General features: G+C 48.8%; 1 protein-coding gene and 1 non-coding gene across 2 annotated transcripts; one reads left to right on the forward strand and one right to left on the reverse strand.

The window, feature by feature from the left end:
• On the reverse strand, nucleotides 1-26,906 carry UNC45B (unc-45 myosin chaperone B). The gene is made up of 20 exons (XM_063109520.1): nucleotides 26,817-26,906; nucleotides 26,351-26,518; nucleotides 25,828-25,864; nucleotides 24,934-25,109; nucleotides 23,632-23,721; nucleotides 21,760-21,927; nucleotides 21,020-21,188; nucleotides 17,896-18,066; nucleotides 15,878-16,049; nucleotides 12,855-13,155; nucleotides 11,871-11,965; nucleotides 11,540-11,681; nucleotides 10,752-10,892; nucleotides 9,735-9,862; nucleotides 8,793-8,859; nucleotides 7,886-7,999; nucleotides 7,397-7,512; nucleotides 5,796-5,913; nucleotides 3,453-3,608; nucleotides 1-949 (listed from the first exon to the last, which is right to left on the reverse strand). Exons 2-20 carry the CDS (start codon nucleotides 26,516-26,518, stop codon nucleotides 689-691), a joined length of 2,790 nt encoding a protein of 929 aa, XP_062965590.1. The 5' UTR covers nucleotides 26,817-26,906; the 3' UTR covers nucleotides 1-688.
• LOC134389766 (U6 spliceosomal RNA) lies at nucleotides 7,084-7,190 on the forward strand. The gene has a single exon (XR_010024742.1). It is a non-coding gene; the product is annotated as a U6 spliceosomal RNA (small nuclear RNA).
• Nucleotides 26,907-27,180: the final 274 nt, after the last annotated feature.

The raw sequence follows: 27,180 nt of genomic DNA on the forward strand, positions 1-27,180 counted from the left end.
TATTATTGGTGACAGCATTTGAACCTCTGGGTCTAACAATGTCAGGCCTTCCCTGGATGGCCAAGATATATGAGTCAATGAATTATTTTTTCTTAAGTACCTTGGTTGGTCTTATTTATATTCATCATGCTTGGCTTGCTTGGAAGACTTTCCCAAGCAGATTGCAAAGATCATGTCACATTGTTTAACATAAACTGTATTGCCACCACAGTTGGGAATGGCATGGGGCTGGGACAGGGCACTGCAGCTGAAGCGTACAGTTCTGAACAGCCTAATTCAAACAGTATGGGAGAGAGAGTATGAGAACCAGCACAGGTCAGCATCCAAATACAACAGCAGTAACCTTTACATTCACGCACCTGTTAGCTCCTATCTTGCCATACAATCCATTTCCAAAATATAAAGAACTGTAGCTCATTATCCTGGCCTTCAGGATCACAGATGAAAATTATTCTAGGAATTTCTGGAACATGGCAAATGCAAGGAGACAGGAAGCGACAGAGCCAGTGAAACAACCAAACTTTCCCAGGACAAAGGGGAGAATTCTTAACTCAGGGACCAATCGAGTCTTTCCCTCCTATGGAGACTTCATTGTCACTGCTTTGATCCCTAGATGAACTGACACTCCAGGAGTACCCAGCTCAGGACTCTGCACAGCACAAGACCAGCCCCAGCACCCTGTGGACGCCTAAGACACTGGTTTAATGAAGCCATAATCCATGCACTTGATGAGACATTCCCGGGCTGTCTGGACTACGGCTTCCTTCTTCTCATCTGGCTCCTGTTTGCCCACCACCGTCAGGATTTCCAGCAGCTCACTTTCCACCAGCTTCTTGGCCAGCTCAGCATCGGCTGAAAGCAGGTTGTAGGCAATGGCCAGGCCCCGGTGTTGGACTGACAGCTGGTCATGCAGGCAAAGCCGCTGTAGGATCTCCAACCACTGGGATGTCTGGAGAAGGGAAAATGGATAAGGAAGAATTAGAGGAATCAGTGGGGAGACAGAGGAGCTTTGGGGACAAGACAAACAAAAAGCATTGGTCAGGCCCATAGCTAAGCAGTTTAGCTATGGTCACACATCTGGAAATAGAAGAGGATTAACATACCCTCATCTGTGTATTTTTTAAGCAGCTCGAGAAGAAAAGGGACAGGCCCACTGCATGCCTGAACAGAAATGGGGATGCTGAGAGTTCAGAAAGGAGGATTCTCACCCTGGTACATGGGCAATGCCTGCTTCTTCCAACCTGGGTGCCCATTGAGGCAAGAGCTCCAGGCATGCAGACATGCCCTCCACCAGCGCTGACTTTAACTAGAATCAACACAAGAGTCTGGAGCATATCCTCTCCTCCATTGCCAGTAGTGACAGCCCAATTACTGTGCATGGCAAGGCAGGACTCTAGACAACTCCAGTCACCCTGGGACACACAGATGAAGGTGGGAATAAAACCAGGAGCTTGACTCCTATATCATTCGACAGATGCACATGGACCAGTTTTCAGGCCCCAGCTCAGCCTCTTCCCAACTGTATGACCTCAGCTAGTTATTGAAACCTCTCTATGCCTCAGGAGCCTCACCTGTCAGTGGCTATGCCTACCTTCAACATTGTGATGATTTAATAAGATGATATATGGACAGAGCTTAGCAAGGGGGCTGGAGCAGTAAGTGCTCAACAGGTGGAAGTGGGTAGGAATGATGATTTAAGACACCAATCCAAAGATTTCCCCCTGGGCTTCCTGTTACCCTCACCCTTCATCTCCCAGCAGGGATTCCTTCCTACGTGCACTGCTCTCTGATGTGGAGACAGACACAGAAGGGAAGAAAAGGCAAATTGCTGGCTTCTGAGCTTCTAAACAGACTTTTGTAAACTCTGTAATCTCCTATCCCAAGGAAAGGAACTGAAGGTTCAGCCAGGTGTGGTAGGGTTCTGAGGGAGTTTCTATGCTGCTGGGTAACTGACAATGGGTCCGGGGCCCCTGGCTCCCTGGCATGAGTCACTGGGGGCTCAGGGAAGGGTGACAGAAACCCAATAAGGACAGGATTCCAGAGCAGGAGAGACTGTTGCCTGGCTACACAGGGTGTACCCCAGCACATGAGACTGTAAAGATGTCCAGCATCCAACGTGGCCATAAGAGTCTACAAAAGATGGGTCTGGGCAGCTTCACAGAGTCCCCAGAAAGCTCATGTTGGGACAAGAATGTGGCCAAGATTTCTGAGCTCTTCAGGAAGAATGAAGAAGTGACCAATCCTGAAGAATTCCAGTCCCTTCCCAACTAAACGGCTATATGGCCTTGGGCTAGTTATTTTTCTGCATCTTGGTTTCCTTGTCTGTAAAACAGGAATAATAATAATAATAATAATGTCCACCTCACGGGGTTGTTGGGAGGATTAAATTACTTAATATATGTAAGCACATAGGGCCACCCCTGGTGTATAGTAAGTGCCAGGAGTCACAGAGTATCCTGTGTGGATCCGCCAACAAGACTTATGTGACCACAGTTACTCCAGCAGAGGCTACTCTAGGGCAGTGGTTTCAAAGTGTGGTCTCCAGGCCAGAAGCACTCCCCCCAAATCCACTGAATCATAATATCTGGGGAAACTTTTAACAAACTCCCCAGGTAATTCTTACATGTGTTACAGTTTTGAGAAGCTTGCCTTAGGGAGAGAGGATGAAGCCCAAAGACCACGCAGGACGATCTACATCCAGTGGAGACACTCCCCTGGTGCCAGGACAGCATAAGCCCCCTGGGTACTTAGAGGACACATACACACCCCTTAAACTGACTATCTAAAAGAGCCTGCCTTTAAACCACACATTTGAATTGAGATGTGTACATTATTCCCCGTCAGTGGAGATGAAGGCCCATCAACTAAGTTCAGTTTGGCGAAATGAGGAAAACTTTATTTTGCACCCTTGTGCCTGTGACTATGTAAATATCATTCCCATTGCACCTGCTGCGATGGCCACAGTCCCACCACAGGAGCTGGTCATCATGTCCACTGAAGAGAATCTGTGGTCTCTTCACCAAACCATGAGCTCCCTGTGATATCCCAAGCACGTCCATGCTTCTCTGGGGGAGCTCGGGAGCTCCATGGCAGTCGTTAGTGCTAGTGTTGTTATTGTTACTATTCTTTGTATTTTTTTTTCTTGTGGTAAAATATACATAACTTAAGATTTGCCATTCCATGCAGCACCAAAGCAACTACATGGGTGAAACTACAGTGGGAAGGATTTGAGCTAGCACGCTTGGGAGGTCCAAATAATGAATGTAAGGAGCTGAACACTATAGATCGCCCTCTCGTTGGGCGGTAGGAACCATACCCGGGGGGATGGGTGGGGTTACCATGGGAGGGGGGGTCTGCCCTCCCCAGAGGATCATCTGGGACAGTGCAGCCTGGGATGGAGAGCTTTCTTAGAGCCCACACAGCCCTTTCCCGTCCCCAGGGACCGCTCTCACCACTTGAGTCATCTTGAAGCACAGTTTCTTATGTGCTGCTGTCAGCATGGCCAGGGCCCCTGCAGCTGCATTCTGCACCTTGTCATCATCCTCCCCGCAGAGCAGCACCACCAGCTTCAACCGGTCATTCCCATCGGCCAGGAACCTCTCCTGTACCTGTGGGAGGCAGGTACATGGTTGGGAGAAAAATGCCCCCCACCTGCCCAGCCTGAAGAGGGAAAAATGCATTGGGAGTGCTCTGAGCTAGGATCCCTCGGAGTTTTCCTTTGAGCAGCTCACTCATGCCACCTCCCCCAGGAAGCCTCCCCTGATTGGCTGGATGAAGGGGCTACAAATCCCTCCAGCAAAAAGGTTATAGAACAGAGGGATTCCCCATGTGGGATGCCCCACCACCTCTGTGTGCAGTCAGCTCTCCACACCAGGGGAAAGAGGCAGGCACAGATTCCTGAAGTGGAGATGATGCCTGTAAAACCATGTTTCACTTGCCTTTAGGGAAGTTTGGAATGTTTCTCCCACAACAGATGGGCCTTCAGGGCCTACCATAAAATGACTCTGTAGTCCCTGAAAGCACAGAAACTCAGGCAGGAGCAGATGATGATTAGGTAGTTTGCTTGGCATTAGAGAGCTGCTGTACCGTCTTCACCAGGGGAGAAACGAGGCCTCCCATGGACCTGAAAGCCAGAAGAGCTTCTGGGGAGGGGGTCAAGGGGTGAAAGAAGGTAGTCCCTGACAGTCTCAGAGAGATAGTAAACCTTCACAGCATCTCACTGCCACCCTCTGCACTATAGTAAAATCTGGTTGGTCAAGTTTAAAGGCATCTTATTGGGTCAGGTTTCCTAAAAGTGGAGCTGCAACAGAAGACAAAGGTCACAGCTGCCCAGGAATGACCCTCCACCTGCATCTTCCTGAAGGGTCATCAGGGCCGAGAGTACGGCAGAGGCAGTCAGCACAGTCTCCTCTCATGGGGCACAGTTGTAATCGGGAGCAGTCGCCCACCAAGGACTACATTCCCCACCTCTCCCACCTAGATGTAGCAGTGACCTAGTTCTCACTGCTGGAATGTGAGTGGAAGTGAGGTGTGTCGCTTCCAGGACACCTTGGCTGAGTATTACAGGTGCCTCTCCCGTGGTCTCTCTCTCCATTCACCATCGGAATGGAGACCACCTCCAAGGTGGTAGAGAGGGAGAGAGTTCTGAATGATCGAAGAAGCCTGGATCCTGCGTCATTGCTTGGGAGCGGGCCACACAATCCAAACAGGTCTATGACGTGGTGAGCAAGAAATGAACATTTTTCCTGTTGGGACCACTGTATGTTTTGATTTTGGTTGTTGCAACAGCCAGTGCTCCCACAGGGAAGGTTGCCTCCCGCTCCCACTGTCTTCCTATGCTCCCCTCCTCAGCCCCTGTCCCTTGGACACATTCTCTTTCTCCTACATGGCTTCCAGGCCCCCAGCACAGCCTTAGGCCAGCTTGCTGGTGGACCCTGGCAGCTTTATTTCCCCTGACTTTAATAGGCTTTCATGGGTCAGGTTTTCCTCCTATAACAATGAGAAGACTCAAGACATAAGTACTGAGTGTGAACAGACTGCATCTCACCCTAGCCCCTATGTGTGGGCCCAGGAGAGCCACTTGGTCTGGACCTCGTGTTCATGAAGGGCCTCAGATTTAGGTCCTGTTGTTATCTCTGATGAGATTGTACCTATGGGCACAGCAATACTCTGACAGGATGGGAAGAAGAAGACGACATTCATCACACAGTTAAAATTTGTCCCATTGCTGGACCATGAGGCCTATGGCATGTTCTGAATTCATTTTATTTTTATAAATCCTATAATTACTCTGTGAAGAGCACAGTTATACTGCCTTGCGATTTCTAAGGAAACAGTGATGGTTCATTAAACGTTAACATGTAAAATATTCTAAAATGGTTTGTAACTGTATTGTGGCATTTCTTTATTTTTTTACATATGCAGAGCTTAAATAAATGTGAGTGGTCTAGCCTCTCTTGACCTTTAAGGGGCCCTGGTCTCATATCCCGCTTTGCTCTGAAGTTATTTAAGGCCTAAGTAGCTTAGGGAAATGCTACCTTCCACCTCATCCAGCCCAAGCTTTGGGGTCAAAGCCTCAGCTTGGGAATAATATTACTTTGTGCAAATATTTCTCTCAGGGGCTCTACAGGGAAGGGGGGCTGTAATCTAGGAAAGATTTAGGGATACCTGGGTTCTCCAGCCAAAATGCTGCCTTAATACCATTGTAATAGTCCCCAATCTTACCCCAGGCCTGACCTCTGGTCTGACTCTCCATGCCTTGATCCCTCCTGTCTCTGTCTATCCCCCAGCCTCACCTCTTTGTTGATCACCATGTTGCACATGCACTCGGTGGCCGCCTGCCGCAGCTGGTCATGGTTCTCAAACATGTAGTTCTCAATGTCTGGCAAGGCCTTCTCCTTAAAGATCTTCTGCCTAGGGAGGAAGGTGGAAGAAGAGAGGCCCGGAGTCCTCTGTAGTAAGCTTTTGGGATTTCGGCCACCCAGGGGCTATTCCTGCAGCGTGGTGGTGTCCCTCCCACATCCTTAGCCAGCATGGGCTGAGTGGCGTTGAACCTGCCCCCAGCTCCAGGAGGGGCACCAATGGGCATAAACTAAATGACACAGCACAGTGTCCTGACCACAGCGATGGGTTCTGGGATGAACATGTCACCCAGCCGGAGAGTCTTTGTGTTATTGTTGGGGAAAAGAATTTCTCTCTCCTTCTCTTTTCCTGCTGGACATGAACCCAAGAAAATATGAGGTCCAAAGCTACCCTTGTAACCACGAGAGAGGAGAAAAGCTCATCCGAGAATGAAGACGACACAGAAAAGAGAGGAGAGGCAGAGAGAACAAGGACCCAGGACAGTTTTGTAACCCCTATATCAAGTCGGACCAGAATATGGATTAATGAAGACTTTTTTTCTTTTTTTCAGTGTGCACCCAATTTATTAGGGAGTGTTTTTGCCATCAAAACCTGTGGAAGGGAAATGAAGAATGCAGGATTAGGAGTAAGAAGTTAGATGAAGCTTATAGCCTGAAGGAACTTTCCACTCCAGGCAGATCTCTAAAGTTAAAATGGTCTTTTAGAGTTGTCTCAAGTTGGGGCAAGGGAAATGGGTGTTCATACCCCCACATTGTTCTGACATTTACTAAGGTTTGCCTTGAAAAGTAGTAATGAACCTGAGCTAGGTGACTCTCTTCAGCTAAGTCAATTCTTATAGAAGCTTGACAGTGGAGTGCAGTCTGCCAGCACAACTCCCAGCAGCTGTTCTGGATTGCACATTTGAATGTAATGAGCCGGTAGTTTTGGAGGCTGGGAAGTCCACGGTCCAGGGGGTGCATCTGGTGAGAGGCTTCTTCTGGTAGGAACGCTTCAGAGTCCCTTGGCAATGCAGGGAATCACATGGCAAGGATGGCAAGAGTCTTACCCCCGACTTTTAATTTACACAAGTCAATACATTTCCTTTATGCTTAAATTAATTAGGGATGAGTTTTCTGCTACTTGCAACCAAAAGAATCCCAACACAGTACATTTCGTCATTTTCCTGTTTCCCCAAACATCCACCTGGCTATCTTTTTTACTACTACAGAAAGAAGTGTCTTTGTGCTCGCTTTGGCAGCACATATACTAAAATTGGAACGATACAGAGAAGATTAGCATGGCCCCTGCGCAAGGATAACACGCAAATTCGTGAAGCATTCCATATTAAAAAAAAAAAAAAAGAAAGAAGTGTCTTTACAACCTCCTTTGGCTTCGGGCATTCACTGTGGGGTCTTCATAAGTGCTAACTCAAATCCCTCCCACCCCTCTTCCTACCCACGAGGAGAGCAGTTTTAGCACACACTGTGTGTGAAATTCCAACCCCTTTATGGGACGCCTCTCTCCACCCCTGCTTCCTCCACCACTCACCACTCACCGGAGTTTGTCACTCCGCCCAGACAGGTTGGTGAGGCCTAGGAGAGCCTCGTAGTTCTGGAGCCCGTCCCTCTGCGTGTCCAGGAGACTCACGAGGGGCCGCACGACCTCATACACCTGCAGGGGGGGCAGTGTCATGGATTGGGTCAGTTGGGGTCCATGTTCCCCCCATCCCTTACATTTATAGGTGCCCAGCTTTAATATTTCCAAAGCACTTTCCCACACATTGTCTGACTTAGTCTTAATCATGATCCTGAGAGGTAGGATTATTTCTTTTACTTTGCAGATGAGAGAAGTGAGTTTCTGGGAGGACAATCCTGTTTGTCCGAGGCAGAGCCAGGCCTGAAATCCAGTGGCCTCCAATTCGTTGCCCTCCCTGTGACAGCACCATGCCCCACCCCAGGCTTGGCGTAGGGTGATGAGGAAAAAGGCCCCTGGGAGCAGGGGAGACTCCTCCCGTTGCGCCACCCCACCCTCCCCAAACACTTACCCGCTCCCCGGGGAAGGCGATGTCTGGATTGGAGACAGCAGCGATCTTCGCTAGGGCATGGGCTGCCTTCACCTTGCCCACATCTGTGCCCTCCAAAGCCAGGGGAATCAGGGCCTGCAAGAAAGGGCACAGTCACTGCTTGCCTACAGATATCCAGAGGCCTCTCTCCCCTCCTTCCGCTCTAGCTGCTGTCTGTCTGTCTGTCCCATCAGAGGCTCAGGAAGACTCTGATATAATCAGCCTTTGAGCATCATAGAAAACAATTAAATACTTAATCATGGACTCACTCCCCCTGGTTCCCAGCACCCACTGAGGTCTTCACCCCCCTCCCTCCCACTCACCTATATGTTCCTTCAGCTTTTGGAAAAATAAATAAATCAGGCCATAAACTGATTTTTCACTTTCTGCCCAAGCCAAATCTAATCATAACAATAGCTAATTTCTGAACACCTACTCTGATCCAGTATCTTAAGTGTCTTTGCTTAATCCTTGTGGCATTCTGTAAAGTATGTGATTTTCCCTCCTGCTTCACAGATGAAGGGACTGTGGCTCAGGGAGATTAATTGCCCAAGCTTACACAGCTGAAAAGTGGAAGAGCGCAAATCAACTACAAGTCTTCTACATTGAAGTCCATGGTCTCTATCTTTGCACCGGGCTTCCTTGCAATAGCTAAGAGGACAGAGGGGATTCCAAAGCAAATCCCACAGCACATCATAAAATCAAGCAGAAATGGATTTGGGGCTCTGAGCACAGACAGCATAGATAACTGAGTGACCATATTTCAGGAGGTTGGTTTGGGGCAGGGAGTACACTATTCTTGAGCCAGCAAGGAGGATGCACACACGTGCACACATATAGTGCTCCTCCCCAGCATAGCACATTCTAGGTCTTTATCTTGCCCAATTACCTTGCCACCACCTTGAGCCACAATGGTGCCTCGGTCCTTTGGGTTGTCACACAGTGCCAGGAATACCCTGCAAAGCCAAGAATAAAGGAGAACATTTAATACGCCAGCACCCCCTTCTCAGGCTTCGACAGGCGAGCCAGTCAGAGCCAGTGACACCCTGGAAAATGCAACCTATATGCCCGTGCCCAGAATTAGTCACCTTGGGAAGATACTGCTATGGACGTAAGTGGCTGGGGAGGAAGTGAGACCAAGCAAGACTGCAAAGAGCCACCCATCCTTATTTAGGGAGATAATCAATGATTCCTTGTTGCCCACAACCTAGGAGAAGCTCTTCACCTCCACGATCAGCCCTGGCATCTTCTCTAGTCTCATCTAGCACCTCCCTCTTGTGCAGTCCATGCTCCAGATGTAATGCAAGAGAACCCCAAATTCAGTGTCCTTGCATATGCTATTCCCTCTGCCTGGAACGCTTCCCTCACCCGCACCTGGGTGGCTCCTTTCCTTCTTTCAGGGCTCCACTGAGTTGCCACATCCTCTGGGAAGCCTTCCTGGCTGCCCACCCACCTGCCCTGAAGTCTGGCTGATTGGGTGCCACTTCTTGTGCTGCAAACAACCCTCTGTGCTTCTCCATCATGGCACCCATTGCATTGTACTGTGACTGTGACCTTGTCTGCCTCCCCACTAGGCTGCACAATGCCTTTAATCTCTGGGAACAAGGGAACCAGAATGGACAGTGACCTCCTTCCTCCTGATGGGAACATCTACCTGTGATGACCTGCCCACCGTGTCATTTTCAAAGCTGATCCCCTTCAGTCCCTCTTCGGGCCCCCAAGAGGCTCATCTCCTTCTTTAGTCCCCCACTATTTCTATCTCCCTGCCCAGCCTCCTGTCCTCCAGTCCCCTCAGCCCCCAGCCCCCAGCCCTGGCCCACGGCAGCCGCACCTGGCCAGCAACTCCTTGGTCTGGTCAGTGAGGATGGCACTGTCTGCTTTCACCATGCAGGCCAGCGCGGAGATGACACCCGCCTTCAGAAGCCGCTTCACCCGCATGTCTACAAAGTCCTTCTTGTCCTGTGGAGATGAAAGGGGGGCAGTGGGGAAGGCACCTGGGCACTAGGCCAATCTGCATTGGAACTCAAGACGATGCATTTCTGAATTCTCGTGGTAGGTTGAATAATGGCCTCCGAAGATGTCCACGTCTCAATCCCCTAGAACCGGTGAATGTGTGACCTTATATGGCAAAAGAGACTGCAGATGTGATTAGGTTAAGGATCTTGAGACTGGGAGATAATCCTGGATTGCCCAATGTAATCACAAGGGTCTTCATCAGAGTTAGTACTAGGAGACGTGACAGTGGAAAGGAAGTAAAAGGACGGAGTGATTCAAGGTCACGAGCCAGGGAATGTAGGTGGCCTCTAGAAGCTGAAAAAGGCAATGAAACCCATTCTCCCCTACCGCCCCCAGAAGGAACCAGCTCAGCTGAAACCTTGACTTTAGCCCAGTGAGACTGATTTTAGGACTTCCGACCTTCAGAACCATAAGGTAAATTTGTGTGGTTTTAGGTTACTCTGTTTGTGGCCATGTGCTACAGCAGCAATAGGAGATTAACACACTTCTCCCCCTATTCAGATATCCCAGAATATAGAATTTTTGTAAGTGTTGGAAATATGAAATAAAACTGCCTTATATCCACGAAATCAAAATGTTTATCATGGCTCCATTTGTTTTCTCAGACTGCACATTTTTGGGTTTTTCCAAGATAGAAAATGAAAAGAAAGAAAAAACACGAGTGCCACCTGGTGGGGAAACTTACCCACCATCCTCTTCAGAATGTCTGTAAATTTATCCTAAACCCTCACAAACACACCCTGCACAGAAACCGACATCACTATTCTTTCCACTACTTCTCTTCTGGGGGTCCGGTGGCGCAGACCCCCTCCCGAGCCGTCCCCATACCCACCTTGGGGTGCTCCTCGGGCACGTGCTGCTTGGAGAACTTGGCGAGCTGCACCAGCTCAGGGATGACCTCCTTGACATCGTAGCTGTTGGTGCAGTTCACCAGGGTGGTGGCCACAGAGTACAGGATGGTCTTGTCACTGGTCTGGAGGCAAAGGGTGGTGGTGGAGGGGGAGGCAGAAAGGAAACTTTAGAACAAACCTCTGCTTCCAAGACAGCTCCCCCACATGGGGCAGGTTGGTTTGGAGGAGTGTGGCCGGTGGGGCTCATCCTGGAGAAGAGCTCTGCTCATAAAGCATGGGCAGAAATGTCCACCACACCCTCAGCAGCACCCCAAGGGTATGAACAGGGGTCTTCTCACAAAGCTCCTCACTTTGGGCCTCTTTCAAAAGCCCAGTCCCTCACACTTTCCCATCCGACTGGGGTGGGAACGGGACATCCTCGGGGCTAGCGCTGGTGGAAATCCCTCCCACACTTCTTCCTCCCTTTACTGGTGGAGAAGAGCCAGGGAGTTGGCCCCACAGAGGAGGAAAGGCATCTGGGAGGGGCTGGGAAGGAGGGCAGGGCCACTTCTTGAGGGCCCTCTTGTCCATTCTCCCACTGCCTGAAGGCATGAAGAGTCCTGAGTCCATTTTACAGTCAGGTAATATGAGGGCCAGAAAAAGTGAAATGACCAGTCCAGGTTTACATGGTGGATAACCAATAGAGCTGGGATAAGGACACAGGGGTCTAATCCCTGTGGGCCTGGGTCCTGTAGACTCTTCCTGAGGTTAGGGTCAGGGCCACACTTGCCTTGGCCAGCTCAAACATGGCCTGCAGGGCAGGGATGTCCTGGACAAAGTCATCCTTCACATCAGCATCCAGTGTGAGGTAGGCCAGGCCCTCCGCTGCCCAGCGCCGGGTCCGGGTGTCTATGGATGCATTGCACAGCCACCTGGAAGAGGCGAGGGTCAGCTGTTGGGGAAGGGTGCCAGGGCTCGGGTCAAGGGGGCAAAGTGATGTCAGCATAGTGGACAGCAGGTGAGGAGCCTTTTGCTATCTGGTATCCACTAGAGCACCCTCCAGAGACCTCTGTGCAGAAGCCCAGAAGAGACAGAGGACCTGGGAAATACAACCCCCTTACTTGCGGCACTGCTTGGCCAGCTTCTCTGTTGACCCTTCAGCAAACTGCTTGAGACCATAGTCTGTGCCTCCTGCAGAGCCGAGCTTACAGAGTCCCTGTGGAGTGGGGGAGATACACGCAGGATCAGAGACAGCAAGGCAGGGGACGAGGCCTTGCTCAAGAAGTTCCCTGCGGCCGGAACACTTCGCCGCTTCTCTCTGCCTGGTTGCTCCTCTATGCGTACCACAAAACTCAGCTCAAGGGTCACCTCTTCTGAGAGGCCTTCCCTGATGCTCTTAGGTTGGGGTAGGTGCCCACAAAGCTGGAGGTTGTTACCTATCCCTTTCCCCTACCATTTTGAGCTCACAGATGCGTTGTGCCTGGCATTTTGAAAAACCAGCACAAGAGAATGCTGACCATATCTGAAACTGTAATGGTAACTCTAATTATGGCACAAAGACTGGCAGAGAAATCATATCCTATGGATAAAAAATTCAGATGTGCAAACTTAACCCAGAAAAAAATCAAACTTTTGTTAGAAAAAAAATGTCTTCTGTAAATTGATTTTTAAAAAATTGATATTAACAAAAAACCAGATCAATGACTCAAATCTTTACTGTCATTGTTTACGAGAAAAAAAAGATCAATGAAAATAATTTTAGTAAATGAAAATTGAAAAAGTGAAACAAAGTGTGACATATGTGACATAAAGAAACTGATTAATGGATGTTTTGGAGTTTTCTCTGAAAATACTCTCTGGATGAAAGCTCATCTGGGTTAGTGTGGTTCATAAGCATGGAGGTGAATGTCTTCAGGGTTAAGCAGCAGTGTGTCCCATTCTGAATGTAGGTCCTCACAGCCACTTGCATATCAGCCTGTTCCATGGGGCCTGTGAATGGGTCTGGGTGCCCCCGTCGAGCATCCTCTCCTATAGTTTAGGGGCCACGCCTCATACACCCTGGTGTCCCTGGTCCCAGGCAGGTGGGTGGCACTGAGCCTACTCACCACCAGTGTGCGGATTTTTATCTTCTCGTTCTTGGTGGTCTTGTAGATCTCTTTGAGCAGTGACACGCCATTGGTGATGATAAAGGTAGCTCGGCTGAGCTTGGTGGAGGCATGGATGAGGGCCTCCACGGCCACCAGCTGGTCCACCTCACGTTCCGAGCCACACAGTGCCACCATCATCTCCATCACACCTTTCAGCCCCAGTAGCTGATTGCCCAGGTCAAGGGGGCCCTGCAGGATCCCTGACACTGTCTGGATGGCATTCACGTTCTTGTCCATGTCCTGGGGGTCGAACTTGCCCCTAAAGCAGAGGGCAAGGGTGATCAAGAGAACTGGCTCAAGGAGGTGAAAAGAATGAGATTTGGAGGCAGACAGATTTAGATTTGCATCATGGCCCCACCACTCATGTGCTGTGTGATGCTGGGCAATGCACTGAACCTCTCTGAGCCTCAGCTTCCGTAAACTGAGGATGATACTTCCACTTCTCAGAATTCTGGTGAGGACAAATGACATAACAGATGTGTCACAGGATGTGTCCTCTGGGAAGCACACTCTGATGCGGGGGTTGAGATGCAGGGAGTTTATTAGAGAGAGCTCTTCGGAAGAGATGGAAGCAGGACTGGGCAGAGGGAGGCACTGGGCTGCAGTGCTGTCACTGCAAAGCCTCAGCCTGCGAGGAGTTCTGGAGCTGGGACACCCTTCAAAGTTGTTCCAAGTTGGGGTGAGTCATTGGGTGCCGTCTGCCCTGGGGAGAGTGAGACAGCTCTCCTTAGCTGAGGCAAGTCCCAAAGAGAGGTGACAGCTGAGAGCTGCCAGTGACAGCCTTCCTAGCAGCTGAGGTGTCTGGTGGGACAGTACAGCACCCACGAAACACAAAAGGGCCTCACGGGGTGTCTGTCACACTGTCTTGCTCTGCAACCTGACCTGGTGCTCTGGTCTCAGTAAGGCTGTAGGCTAGATGAGTGGGAAGTTTCTGCCTTGCTTTCAGAATCTATTATCATCCACTCCAGGGCAGTAGCTCCGCATGGGGACATCAGAGTGACATGCCTTCTGATGCTTCTGTGTCCTGCCCAGGTTGGTGTGGTGTGTGGAGTCAGGGCAGATGTGCACAGCTGAAGTGCAGATGTGTATAAATGAAAGGCAGCAGCATGGACTTGTCAGGATGACTCCACACCAAGAGTCCAAGACCTGAGCTCTGGTCCCATATCTGCCTCTGACTGCTGGGTGACCTTGGGCAAGTCCCTCTGGGGTAGAGGGGTCAGCCTTAGAAGGTCTGGAGCCTCTCCAGTTTGGACATTCTGTGTCCTGTGCCTCATCTCCCCACTCGGTGCCCAGAAAACCCTGAGTCTTTCGTAATTAGTTGGGGTCTCCCCTTTAAGCTGGTACCTGATGCCAACTAGTTCTTGAACCCACACAGGCCCTGGTCCCTGACAAAGCAGAGTGTTTAACACCCTTCCTAGGGACAGCGTCAGGTACCATTTGTTGAAGGTGGTGACCCCACCTACTCAGCAATCCACAGGCTGACTCAAGTGGGGGTGGGGGACCCTATCAAAAAGCTTTGCCCAAGCAAGGACTAGCTGGGTGACAGTTATTGGAACTCAATTTGGGCCCACATGAGAGATTCAAGAAGTTAGCAGGAAAAGCAGGAGCTGTGGTAGACAAACAGTGAAACCATGAGGAGCTTTAATTGAACCAAAGTCAGGGGTTAATAGAAGTTCAACATAGAGCAGGAATTGACAAGGAGCTAAAAATGTGGTTTGCATTAAAAAAAAAAAATACATAATAGAAGCCTGTATGTCCCACAAAGACTGAAATATTTACTTTCTGACCCCTTACAGAAATATTAAAAAAAAAAAAAAAAAAGTTTGCTAATCCCCGGCAGAGAGAAAGGAAAAGCAGAGCAAAGGAAGTGTCTTCACCCACCTGCCTCACCTGGGGCGCTTGTAAGCAGCAGCTTCCAGAGCCACGCCCCAGAAAACTGAGTCAAGGGTGAGTGTCTCAGAAATCTGAATAATTTACAAGTTTGAGAGTCACTGGAATAAAGAGTTAAAAGGCCACATAGCAGTGGGAGGAGAAGGGAAAGGACACAAAAAGAGAAAACAAGACCCAGAGAAGTATCTGAGTCACGGTGGTGATGGAGGGGCAGCAAGAAGACCCAGGAACTCTAGCTCCTGAGAGCCCTGTCTAGTCTCTGCAAAGCCACACGGTTCTTAAAGTCTTGACAGAGCCAGGCCTCCTTCTATGACAAGCTGACATTTGATCCTTTCAACCACAGAAGCCAGCAGTAGGTTTAAAATATGCCCCCAGGGCCGGCCTGTGGCTCACTTGGGAGAGTGCGGTGCTGATAACACCAAGGCCACACGGTTCGGATCCCATATAGGGATGGCCGGTTCGCTCACTTGGAGAGCGTGGTGCTGACAACACCACGTCAAAGGGGTTAAGATCCCCTCACTGGTCATCTTTAAAAAAAAAAAAATGCCCCCAAATATTTGAACACTCCTCCCTTCAAAAGGTGAAACCTAACTCTCTCTCCTTAAATGTAGTCCAGGCTTGATGACCTGTTTCCAACAAATAGAACGTAGCAGAAGTGATGGTGTGCGGCTTCTGAGGCTACATTACAAAGACATTGCCCCGCTGCCTTGCTCTCTCTTGGGTCGCTCACTCTGGAGGAAGCCAGCTGCCACGTGGTGAGGACACTCTAGCAGCCTGTGTAGAGGTCTGCATGGAGAAGAACCGAGACCAACACGCCAGCCCTGTGAGTGTGCCCTTTTGGAACAGCCTCCAGTCCCCGTCAAGCCTTCCAGTGGCTACAGCTCAGGCCCACACACCCCTGTAACTTCATGAGAACCTGAGCCAGGTTGCCTCAGAACCTAAGCAGCCAAACCACTCCCAAATTCCTGTGCTACTGTGAGATAACAAATGATTCTTTTTGTTTCAAGTTACTAAATTTGGGGATCATCTGTTACACAGCTGTAGATAACTTAATACCGAGCCTGACCCTGCAAGGCCTCCAGGAAACTCACGTGATGTACTCCTCGCAGATCTTGCGGAAGTGGTCGCGCTCTGGGTCGCAGCGCAGGTCATCGTACAGCTTGTTGATGAGGATAGAGGCCAGCATGCGGGTGTTGTCGGTCAGGGGGAGGCAGGACGGCAGATCTGGAACCTGCCCCACTACCTTCAGGATCTTTCTCAGGCCTGCAGGGGAGACAGTGGCAAATGTGAGGTTGCAGCTGGGCCCTGTCCTCACAAGCACACCCCCTCGCTCAGTCATGTCTCATCACCAGCTTCTCCTCAGCCCTGTCTTTAGGCAACACGTGGTTTATCCAGAGTGAAGGGCACTGGAATGGGGTGAGGAGACCCAGGTTCTACATCCGCCTCCCCTCGGCCTTGAGGATTTCACCTCCTCTACAGGCCTCTGTTCTCACATTTACAAAATCAAAACTAGTTGACCTCAGACAACTCTACCAGTGCCTGCATTGCGTGGGTTGATGTATAATCTTCCTCATGTTAGTTTATACTCTCTTTTCCCCAGGCCTCAGTTTCTTTATTTGTAAAATGGGACCGATACTACCTATCTTATAGAGTTTTAGGACTCAATAAGATAATGTGTGGAAGCTGCCTAGTGCCAATCCAGACACAACATTATCACTCAGTAAATAGCTATTATTTATTTAATAAATACCATATGTGCTATTTATTCTCATCTCTTCTTTTGAAGAATCTTCAATGGCTTCCTCCACCATCAGGCTAATTCAATAATGTATTTGTTGAAGAAGTGAATGAATAAATGAGCACCTTTTAGTATCTGACCTCACAGTGCAGGATGGAAAAAAGACATAAAGATTACACTAAGGTGTGATAGGCACAGTGATAACACCACGGATAGGGTGATTCACCCCAGCAAAATGAGGGTTGGAAGTTATTCGGGGCACTTACTATGTGCTGAGAGGCTTATACGTGTTATTTCATTTAATCCCAACACTAACCTTACTGGCTAGAAATTATTTGCCATCTTCCAGTGCCGGCCTGTGTCTCCCAGCCCAGTTTGCACAACATATAATAATACCTCAACATTGCAGCTCTGCATGAGTATATCAGAATTTTAAAACCCACATTCTTTTTACTTAAGTGCTGTTCATTTTGGAGCCCTTCAACAAAGAAACAGAACAAAAAATATTGCTCCCCACCCGCCCCATCCCATAAATCACGTGGCTGAGCCTAGATCCTAATGCAGACAGACAAGGTCTGGAGGTCTGTTGTTGATGCCCATCCTTCATAATTTATGCAGAGAAGACCAGAATTGGGGGAAAAGTTGGGGTGGGGGGAGAAGACCAGAACTAGGGTAAAATGGGGGTGGGGAAGGGGGCAGGCCTCGAGCACTAGAGCAATGTGTTAATGTTTGAGCACTTGCACGTGTGCTCTGCTGTGATCTGTGAAAACCAAACAAGGGAAATGCAGTATCAAAACACAACAAATTTTAAGCCAGTATAAACCGATGTGAACCTCTTAGAACGAGGTATAGTCTACATGTCATAAAACGTGTGAGACAATGTACCAAAGCAGATGATAAAGCTGCAGGTGTGATTCTGGAACAATTAAAGAAGCTTGTTTAGGAGAGGGGTAACACCCTGCAGCTGACAAATTTACTAACTACCTGCTAGAACATTTTTACTACTGTGCTTTATGTGAATATACTTATGCCATTTTTTCCCTTCTTGAAGACCTGTGAGGTATTTTACCAACCATGAGACTTCTGGCATGTTATCCCATGGGTGATGGAGTCCTGTCTGGTTTTGGCACTTGCCCCTATTTGTTAGGTAACTCCACCCAGATGTTTTGGGTGAATTCGGAGCCTTGACCTACACCTTCACCAGACCACTGGTGGATTCTAATATGCTGATGCATTCTCCCGCCTTTTCATTTGGGACCGAAGACTCCTTCCAGACAAGAGCTTCACCTCTCCCACTTTCTGCTCAGTGCCTGGTATCTTGACACCCACTTACAAGGCTTGAGTGAACCCCAAACCCTCCTGCCTCCTCACCGTTATCCACCACATAGATGGTGCGGGAGTTGTCATGAATGGCAAGGTCCTTCCTGGGGACATTCTTATTGAGGAGGTTCAGCGCCTGATCCCTGCCATGGCCAGATACCTTCTTACTGACCAGCATGTCCAGCAGGTGGTTGGTGATCTGCTTCAGGTCCTTCTTGGAGTCTGAGAAATGAGAAAACAGGGATAGATAGAGAAGAGTAGGGAGTCTCAGATATACAGTACCAGGAATAGCAGAGGATGCTAGACTCTGGAAATACTGAATCCACTGCTTCCTGGATATGTGCATTTCCGAGGAGAGTATAGTATTGCCCATCTCACTCTTCAAAAGGGAGGGAAATCTCTAAACAACCCACCCAAGGGGTCCTCCAGCCGCTCGGAACAGTGACTTCTATTACAGTCCACTCCATCCTTGAACAGCTCTGGTTCTTAGAAAGTTCTTCACTCCCAGCAATGACTGGCAGAGTTCCAGGGACGCTTCATGTAGTCTTTAACAAACTGATTTAATAAAATGTTTTCCAGAGAGAAAATGTACACTCCTTACAGGCATTTCACTCCCCACAGATTCAGGCATGCTGGAAGCCAGAATTCAAGCCTTTGCCTGTGATGCCAGGACTTCCCCTCCCACTGCTGGATCTTAAAAGGCAAATGCTTTTTCCTGATGTTGCTCTGTCTGATTTCCCTGAGACTTAGAGAAGTTTTTGTTCTCAACCTAGCATGGAGCTCAAAGGCAGGCAGGCAGGCAGAAAAGCAAAGTTCTCCAAACTACATCAGATAAATAACTGCTGAAGAAATGGGACCTGGAGGAGGAAAGACATAAGTGGACATGATAGCTTCTTTTCAGATAAAAATCTGTTGTGAGGGTGAGATAGCAGACTTATTCCGTGAGGCTCCAGAAGGCAGAATTAGGACAGAGGTGGGTGGAAGCTACAAGGGGAGAGGTTTGAAATCAATACATGGAAGAATTTTGCAGCAGAGATGTCCAACAACTTACTACTTCCCAAGGAAATTGTGGAAGATTGTACATTATTGGCTGCCAATGAAGCGCATCTCTCAATACTAATGCTCTTTGGTGGTCTCCTCCCACACTGGCCCTGGGTTGCTCCATAACTTGTGGCACAACCAGAGGCTTAAAAAGCACCTGCAGGGCCGGCCCCGTGGCTCACTTGGGAGAGTGTGGCGCTGGTAGCACCAAGGCCGTGGGTTCGGATCCTATAAAGGGGTGGCCGGTGCGCTCACTGGCTGAGCGTGGTGCAGACGACACCGAGCGGAGGGTTGCGATCCCCTTACCGGTCATCAAAAAAAAGAAAGCACCTGCACACTAAGGCTTGTCCATTTAGAGTCCCGCCATCCTGCTTTATAGACACTCAAGCTGGCCACTAGAGAGGCCACAAGGAGAAAAACCAAGTTTTTCTCACCAGCATCTCCAGTTAACCATCAGCCATACAAGCAAGGCCATCTTGGACCTTCCAAAAATTCTAGCTCAGAAAAGGCAAGTGACTTGCTGACCATTAAAATAGTAAGTCAGAGCTACATCAAGAATCCAGGACTCCAAAAGTTTAAAATATTATTAACCTTTAAAGAGCTCTTATAAACAAATAAGAAAAACATTGACACCCAAACAGAAAAGATAGGTAACAACCTGAACAAATCATTCAAAGACAAATCCAAGTCGCACAATAAAGATAAAGAAAAATGATCAATCTCACTAATTTTTTTAAAATTCAAACAAGATCGATTTAATCTACTGAATAGAAAAATATCTTTAAGAATGGTAATATTCTCATCACTTGAGAGTCCAATTAATGCATTCTCTCAGAAAGAAACTGGAAGGTAAGATGGAGATACAATTTTAGTTATCTTTGCAGCCTTTGATCGAGTACTCCTACTTCTAGGAATTTGTCCCAGGACATAATTACAAAAGCAAACATAGATTTATGTAAAGAATGGCTACTGAAGTGTCCTTTATAAGCATGCAAATTGGAAGCAATCTAAATCTCTAATAAAGATAAAGCTAAAATAAAGCAGGTTGAGGAACTACGATACATTCCATATGAGGGAATATTATGAAATATTTAAAATAAAATTTTCTAGGTGAACCTGCCTCTGTGACCCTCCCAGCCAGAGCAGGAACTTCTCATCTGATGCCTAGAACCTGGCTGTGCGGGAAGAAGCAGGAGTGTGTATGTGCACATACGTAGGAAGTAAATGTGAAATGAGTAATTATTAAAATCAAAGGAATCCTTTTAAAGAACATTAAAAGGTATGCAATACTAATATAATGCTCAGTGAAGAAAAAAAAAATAAAACCATCCACAGCAGGATTTCAATTTTGTTAAATAGATATTTATATGGATGGATAGAAAAAAGATAGAAATCATACACGTGGTGGTGATGACAGTGGCTATCTGAATGGGTGATCACAGGTATTTTTTTCCATCTTTATATATTTTTATATTTTTCTGAATTTCTCCAGTAAGCGTCTGCTGCTTTTTAAAAATTGTGGTAAAATATACATAAACATGACATTGACCATTTTAACCATTTTTAAGTGTGCAGTTCAGTGGCATTAATTATTTTCACGCTGTTGTGCCACCATCACCTCCATCCATCCACAGCACTCTTTTCATTTTGCAAAACCGAGACTTCACACCGATTAAACAACAACTCCCTATTCCCCCTCCCCTGCCCCCCGGGCAAACACCATTCTTCTCTCTGTCTCCATGCATTTGATTACTCTAAGTACCTCATATGAGTGGAATCATACAGTATTTGTCCTTTTTTGACTGGCTTATGTCACTAAGTATAATGTCCTCAAGGTTTATCCAGGTTGTAGCATGTGTCAGAATGTCCTTCCTTTTTAAGGCTGAGTAATATTGCATTGTGTGCATCTACCAACATTTTGCTTTTCCATTCACCTGCTGAGGGACACTTGGGTTGTTTCCACCTTTTGGCTGTTGTGAATACTGCTGCTATGCCTCTGCTGCTTTTCTAATCTGAAAATACACATGCAAGTGAAACCGGGCCACCTCCACATGCAGGGAATGCCCAGTCTGAGGTGGTGACTGACTCTCCCTTCCCCCGCCCCCTTGAAGCAAGACTGAAGAATGTCTCTTACCTAGAACCAGGGCCCCCTCCTTCCCTCGATGCTCCTGCTTGTCCTCCCCAGACAGGGAGTCAATGATGGCCTGGAGCAGGTTGCAGATGGCCAGACACGGCTCCTCATTCTCCACGGACATGAGGCTACAGATTCGATCTATCCGGACTGTGTGCAGAATCGCTGTGGCCTAGACCCCCAGCAAGAACCACTGTCAACTGCCCTGCCCCTCCTTCCGGCTGCCGGGAGGTTAGGAACTCGGAGATAACCACCCCCATGCCACCCTGTGCAGTAGGGAAATAAGCCCAGGCAGCCAATGCCTCACGGGGCCCACGGTCTGGGAAGGCTCCTGACACAAGCCGTGCCCTTCTGCAGAGGTTTAGTCACTTGCCACGTGCAGCTACTGAGCACTGGCAATGTGGTGAGACCACAATGAGATGTGCTGTAAGTGTGAAATACACACTGGATTTCAAAGACTTACTGTGAAAACATGCAAAATATCATGGTCTTTGCATTCAACTCTTCCACATAAATCACCTTCAATAACCTAATCTTTGTTTAGATAAACCCATTTCCAGCCCACAGGAAAAAGGACTGGAGCACTCTCTTGAATCTGGGGATATACAACCAAGGTGAAGGGAACTCTTTAGACCCTGTATCAGGTTCTATTTATGCCAGCCACAGCCCTGCCCATGTGTCACCCTCCAGATCCCTGCACCAGAAACCATCTGCACCAAGCACCCCAACCCCCAGGCCCTCACCCTAGCTCGGTGGCCACTGCACATGCCCGACAGGGTCCGCACTGCAGCCAGCACCAGTTCAGTCCTCTTTGTATCCAGAAGCTGTAGCAGCAGGGCCACTCCGTTGCTCTGGAAGATCCTCTCAGCCCCCGCTTCCTCACGGCCTAGGACAATGAGGTTGTTGGCAGCCTGAAGGAGGAAAGAGGAAGTGAGGGTCACAAGGTAGGTATGACTGCCAAGCCTTGACCATGGGCCAAGTACAGAGGCTCGTGCAAGGATGGAGTCTTCAAAACATCTTTATAGAGCTGGCTGGTTAGCTCAGGTGGTTAGAGTGTGGTGTTATAAAACCAAGGTCAAGGGGTTTGGATCTAGCCAGTCACCAAAAAAAAAAAAGAACATCTATATATTATCTCCTTTTATAATCCTATTCCTGGAACAAGCCCAGGAACATAATTCAAAAGAAGAAACAAAATAACTTGCAGAAAGACCAACTTGATGAAATATACTGCAGCCATTAAAGTCATAAATAAAAAGACTACAGAGCCACTTGGAAAGAACATTGGTAAGCAGAACCAGTATCATATGTTCACTCTGATTGCATTTATGTTAAAAACGAAACTGTGTGTACATGCTAACGGAGAAGGACTAGAAAAAGGTAGAGAAATAAAGTGCTTTCCCATGGAGAATCATTTTCCTTTAAAAATTTTCCCTCACCTGTTGAGGAGAATCTGAGATTGTAGGGGTTCTCAGAAAGGCAGAGGGTGGGTAGGCAGAAAGAGCACTAGATGAGACCTTAAAGCCCTAGGTTTAAGTTCTGCTTTTGCTACCTGTGAGCTGTGTGACCTTGGGCAAGTCACAGCACCTGTCTGGATCCCAGAATCATCATCTGTAAAAATAGGCAGTTGAGCTAGAAGTTTCTCAAGGTTCACAAGTCTTTCTCCATCCTTCCAACTCGAGGATACGTGTACCTTAAAAGGCCCCAGATCTGGAGTAGGAGGTCTCAAGCAGGACCTGATAACCCAGGGCTGAGAGAACTCATGAGGCAGGAGGAGAGGGAAGCTGGGCAAAGGGACTGGGAGTGGGATGCTGGGGAGGGTGCTGCATAGAGAATTCCAGGCAAGAATGACCAGAACCATCTCTATCAGTTAGGGGCTTTGTGCTTTTCAGAACAAAGTTGTTCTATTTATAATAACTCATTAAGTCCTCACAAGAGTTTGTTATAAAAGATGTTTGCATATTAAATGGGTTTAATGACCATAAAATTAACAAAAAATTTCCCAGTCATGTCTAGCAAGTTCTTATAAATGGAAAACACTGAAATGTTCAATTTTTTTCCTCTGAAGAACTAGAAAGGAACACGGAAAAAATGCAACAAATTTGGTTAAGAGGATGATTGTATTAGTAAATATTTTAATATTTCAGAATAACTTCTGTGCAATATTTTTAAATGAAACGAAACATTATTTTCATGTGTCATTGTTTCTCAAGGCCAAAATTATGGTGAGGCAGGTGAGGCACTCGCCTTGATTGCAAAATTTAAGGAGGCGCAAAAAAACTCAGTAATCAAGATAAACAATATTGAATGCAATATTTTTAAAAATCGAAATCAGTGCCAAAAAATCCATGATAAACGAAATGTCAACATTTTAAATAAAGACAGGATCCGACCCTGCCGCATGACTCTTCTCATTGGATTCACCCTAATCCTGGTCCTTCTTCTAGTTCCTGCTGTTTCCTAATGTGCTGACTCCTTTGGCCAATTTTCCTTCCCGGGCCCCTCTCCCCGCAGAGTGGTGTCACCGCCCAGAACAAAGGCGGGGCCCGCAGCAGGAGCCGTTCCCGCCGGTCCAGAGAGCGCCCTCTGCTGGCTCGCTGGCACTGCCCAGCACGCACCTTTTCCAGCTTGTCAGCCTCGCTGTTTTCGTCCAGGAGGATCTCGAACATTTTTTGTACCCTCGAGTCTGTGGAAAACTGCACACGGAGCTGAGGAGAGAGGAGAGAGTGGAGAGGAGTCAGGCAGGGGTCCACATCATTTCAGTCTGTTCCACATGCAGTTCATGGCGGTAAATATTAGGGCCCAGGCATATTCGTTCATTCATTTATTCATTCAACAAAAACCAAAAAACATTTACTGAATAGCTATGGTACTATGTGCCAGGCACTCTTCTAGGTGTGGGAAGGTGATGAATCACCAGCCCAATTTTAGAGCTTAAGTAAACAATCAGCCATTAGACATTTCAATAGGGACTAAAACAGAAATATGTCGCCAGGCTCAGAATCCTGCAGCAGCTTTCAAGCACCGCCTCAAGCAAATGGAAACCATGACGTTTGGGCATCGAGTCCCTCACACTCCGTACACCAACCCTCTGAATCTTTCATAGAATGACCTAACTGATCATATCCCCCATCTTGCCAGCTCCTTCCGCATCTCCCACTACTGCTTTGTTCTGCTGGCTGGCACCCTCGTCTATGTCTGGGCTCATTTCCTTTCGGGTAGGGAGAGGTCTTTCCTTCATCCACCCCTTCTCTGATCTCTCCTTCATTTGTGTTTCCTCAGGCCTTGAGTCTGCACCCTGGAAAGTACGCTGTGGTCCCACTATGGGGCTGTTCCAGACGCATAGGAGTTACTGAGTCTTGGAGCAAGGAGCTGAGTGATCAATTCTCCTCCTGCTTTACACAGAGGAAACCAACACTGCAAGGGTTCCCTCGGAAAATTAGTAACTGAGCCAGGACCAGGGTGCAGGATTCCTCACTTCTGGTCCAGGTTCTCCCCACCCCACTCCATTCTCCTAGGAAAGATGTCGTGTTCCTACTGGTTCCTGATTCGCCTCTATCCTTCATCAATATTCCCCAATTCCCAGGTATATCATGGTACCTAGAAAGAGAGGAAGATCATGTTGCAGACATACTAAGTTATATTTTTTTTTAAAAGCCTCCATGTGGGACTTAAAAGACCTGTTTTCTAGCCCTGGCTGGCTTGTGCCCTCAGACAAGCATCACAGCACCTCTTCGGTCACTCTCAGACAGGTACACCTGCTCAGCTGGGCTGTGGAGGCTGCCGGTGCCACTTGCTGTCTCCAGCTAAGAGCGTGGCAGTAGGGCTAGCCCTGCCCCGATGTCCCTCTCTCCTGACCCATCCCTACAAGGAATAGGGAGGTTGGGCAGCTGAGGTTTGTGGGAAGGGGTCTGGCTTACCTTCTCCTGAATGCTAGTGTTGAGCCGCCTCAGCGTCTCCTGGAAGTTCTGGTTCCGTGGTTCAAGGGTGGCACAGCGCTGCACGTCTTTGAAGGCCTGGTCCAACTTCCCCAGGTGCTCCAGTGCCTGGCATCGCCGGTACAGAGCCTTGATGTCTGAGGAGTTGATGTCAATGGCTAGCGAGAGGAGACAGGCAGGGCCTCAGGAGTCTGGGCTGCAGACCACCTCCTCCCTGCCCCCACTGCTCCAACTCCAGGAATCATGCTCTTGGTGGGGCTCTGTGTCTTCCCTGGAGATCATCCACCTGTGTGGAGGGAGTATCTGGCCCATATCTCCCCTTGTTAGGGAAGCAGTAAGAGCCACAGGGTCTCAAGGTTGGAAGAGAGTTTAAGGGCCACCTCATCCAATTCATTATGCTACAGTCTCTGCTACAGGATCCCTGTGAAGGGCTCATACAATTTGTGCTTGTATAGCTCCACAATGGGGGGTTTTCTGCATACCTCCAGCAGTGGGGAGCTCCCTCCTTCTTAAGGTAGCCAGGTGGCCCCATCAGACCACCCTTCCTACCTGAAATATGCTCCCTGTAACTTTGCCCTTTTATCTTAAGCTCAGCTCTGGAACCCCAGAGATGAAATCTAATCTTCCTTGTGACAGCCTTTCAGGTATCTGGGGCAACCCTCCATCCCACCTGGGGGTTGCCTTCTCTGCGCTAAATATTTCTGCTCCCTTCAACTGCTCTGCACAGGATGTGCTTTGAGTCCCTTCTCCAGCTGGTTCCCTCCCTTCTGAACTCACTCCAATCACTGTTTCCTCCCCACAAAATGGTAACCAGATCAAAACGCAACACAGACCATACGGAGAGTATGTGTGGGCAAGGCAAGGTGAGGTGCTCACCTCTCGAGGCGTCTGAAGCTGCCTGGACATAGCTCTCCTGAGAAATGGGACAGGAGGAGACTCAGTTAATGGGGGCCCAATGCAAAGGCAGCCAGAAGGGGTCCCCACAGTGAGGGGAGAGGGTTTGCCAGGGGAGCTGCAGGCTGTCAGAGGCCCACGATGCACCCCTCACCGGGCATGCAAAAGCGGACAGCCTCTGGCATCAGGCAAACGCAGGTTTGAGCCCCGGCTCTGCTACTTCCTGAGAGCGCTTGGGCAAGTTAATTAAGCCCTCTGAGCCTTGAGTTTCCTATCTGCAATATGGGCTACTTCACAGGGCTATTATTAAGGTGCCATGAAATAACATGTGGAAGGCCCCTGGCATTAAGCTGATTCTGATCTGGATGAATTTGTCTCTCCAAAGTAGAGTCAGGCAGTTGGAGGCACCCATCCCCAACCTGGGGGGATGGCCAGTACCTCTCGGGATGAGGGGCTGCTCCACACCCCTGTCCCCCAGCCCCGAGGGCCCCGCCCTGCCTCAGACCATTTTCAGTCCGCAGGCTGCCCGGTTCCGATACAGTGTGGCCATCAGGGCCTTATCCTTGGTCAGCTTCAGGGCCTGGCTGTAACTCTTTGTCGCGGCCTTGTAGTCCTGGTGCTGGAAATGCCGGTTCCCTTCCTCCTTCAGCTGCACTGCTTCTGCCTCTGCCATCTGTCGGGACAGGGGCAGCTCCACCTGGCTCCCGGCCTGAGCTCTGGAGCTCCAGGGTCCCCTCCCACCAGGGTGGAAAGTGGAAATTCTAGAAGAGACCCATCCCCAGAAGGACATTACAGCATTTGCTCGGAGGTTGGCCCAAGTTGAGAGGGGTCTCAGACCCCATGCCTCTCTGTCCCTTCTAGCCTGGGCAGGTGAAGCCACCACGTGAGAGCCACGAACTCTCATTGCAGGCCTTAAAAATTCTCCCTCTCCTCCCTCCCCAGGCCATGGAACACTCCTGGGCCCAGCTTACTTTCTAAGCAAGGACAATGCCTTGTATTTGCCCTCCTGGGTTGCTGCTCCCCTGAGTTCTCCTGTGTCAACCTCTGGCCAGCCGGCTGCAATCTGCCCCTCCCAGCACCCACCCCAGAGACTTTATCACCACTGCCAGTGGTTCCAGACCATATTTGGCCACAAGGGCAGGTGTCCCTGTAGTCTGTCATTGATACTAAGGGCCCTCCCCCTCTCTAGACTGGACAGTCATGACCACGTGGAGGTGCTCACTATCTTCTGCTGAGTACACTGCTCAGGGGTAGTCCTGGGAGGCCCAGGCACTCATACCCCAAAGAGTGAGAGAAAGGTCCGGAAGGGACGGGAACCCCTGAGTAGCCCCCCCT

This window comes from Cynocephalus volans, chromosome 10 (assembly GCF_027409185.1).
Source record: "Cynocephalus volans isolate mCynVol1 chromosome 10, mCynVol1.pri, whole genome shotgun sequence".
NCBI lineage: Eukaryota > Metazoa > Chordata > Mammalia > Dermoptera > Cynocephalidae > Cynocephalus > Cynocephalus volans.

What these genes read in the sequence shown, in the direction of transcription:
- UNC45B (XM_063109520.1), bottom strand. Translation starts at nt 26,518, where the DNA reads ATGGCAGAGGCAGAAGCAGTGCAGCTGAAGGAGGAAGGGAACCGGCAT. An exon ending in AGCTTCAGACGCCTCGAGAG is followed by an intron (nt 25,110 to 25,827) that starts GTGAGCACCTCA and finishes TCCTCTCGCTAG; the next exon opens with CCATTGACATCAACTCCTCA. An exon ending in AGGCTGACAAGCTGGAAAAG is followed by an intron (nt 21,928 to 23,631) that starts GTGCGTGCTGGG and finishes TTCCTCCTTCAG; the next exon opens with GCTGCCAACAACCTCATTGT.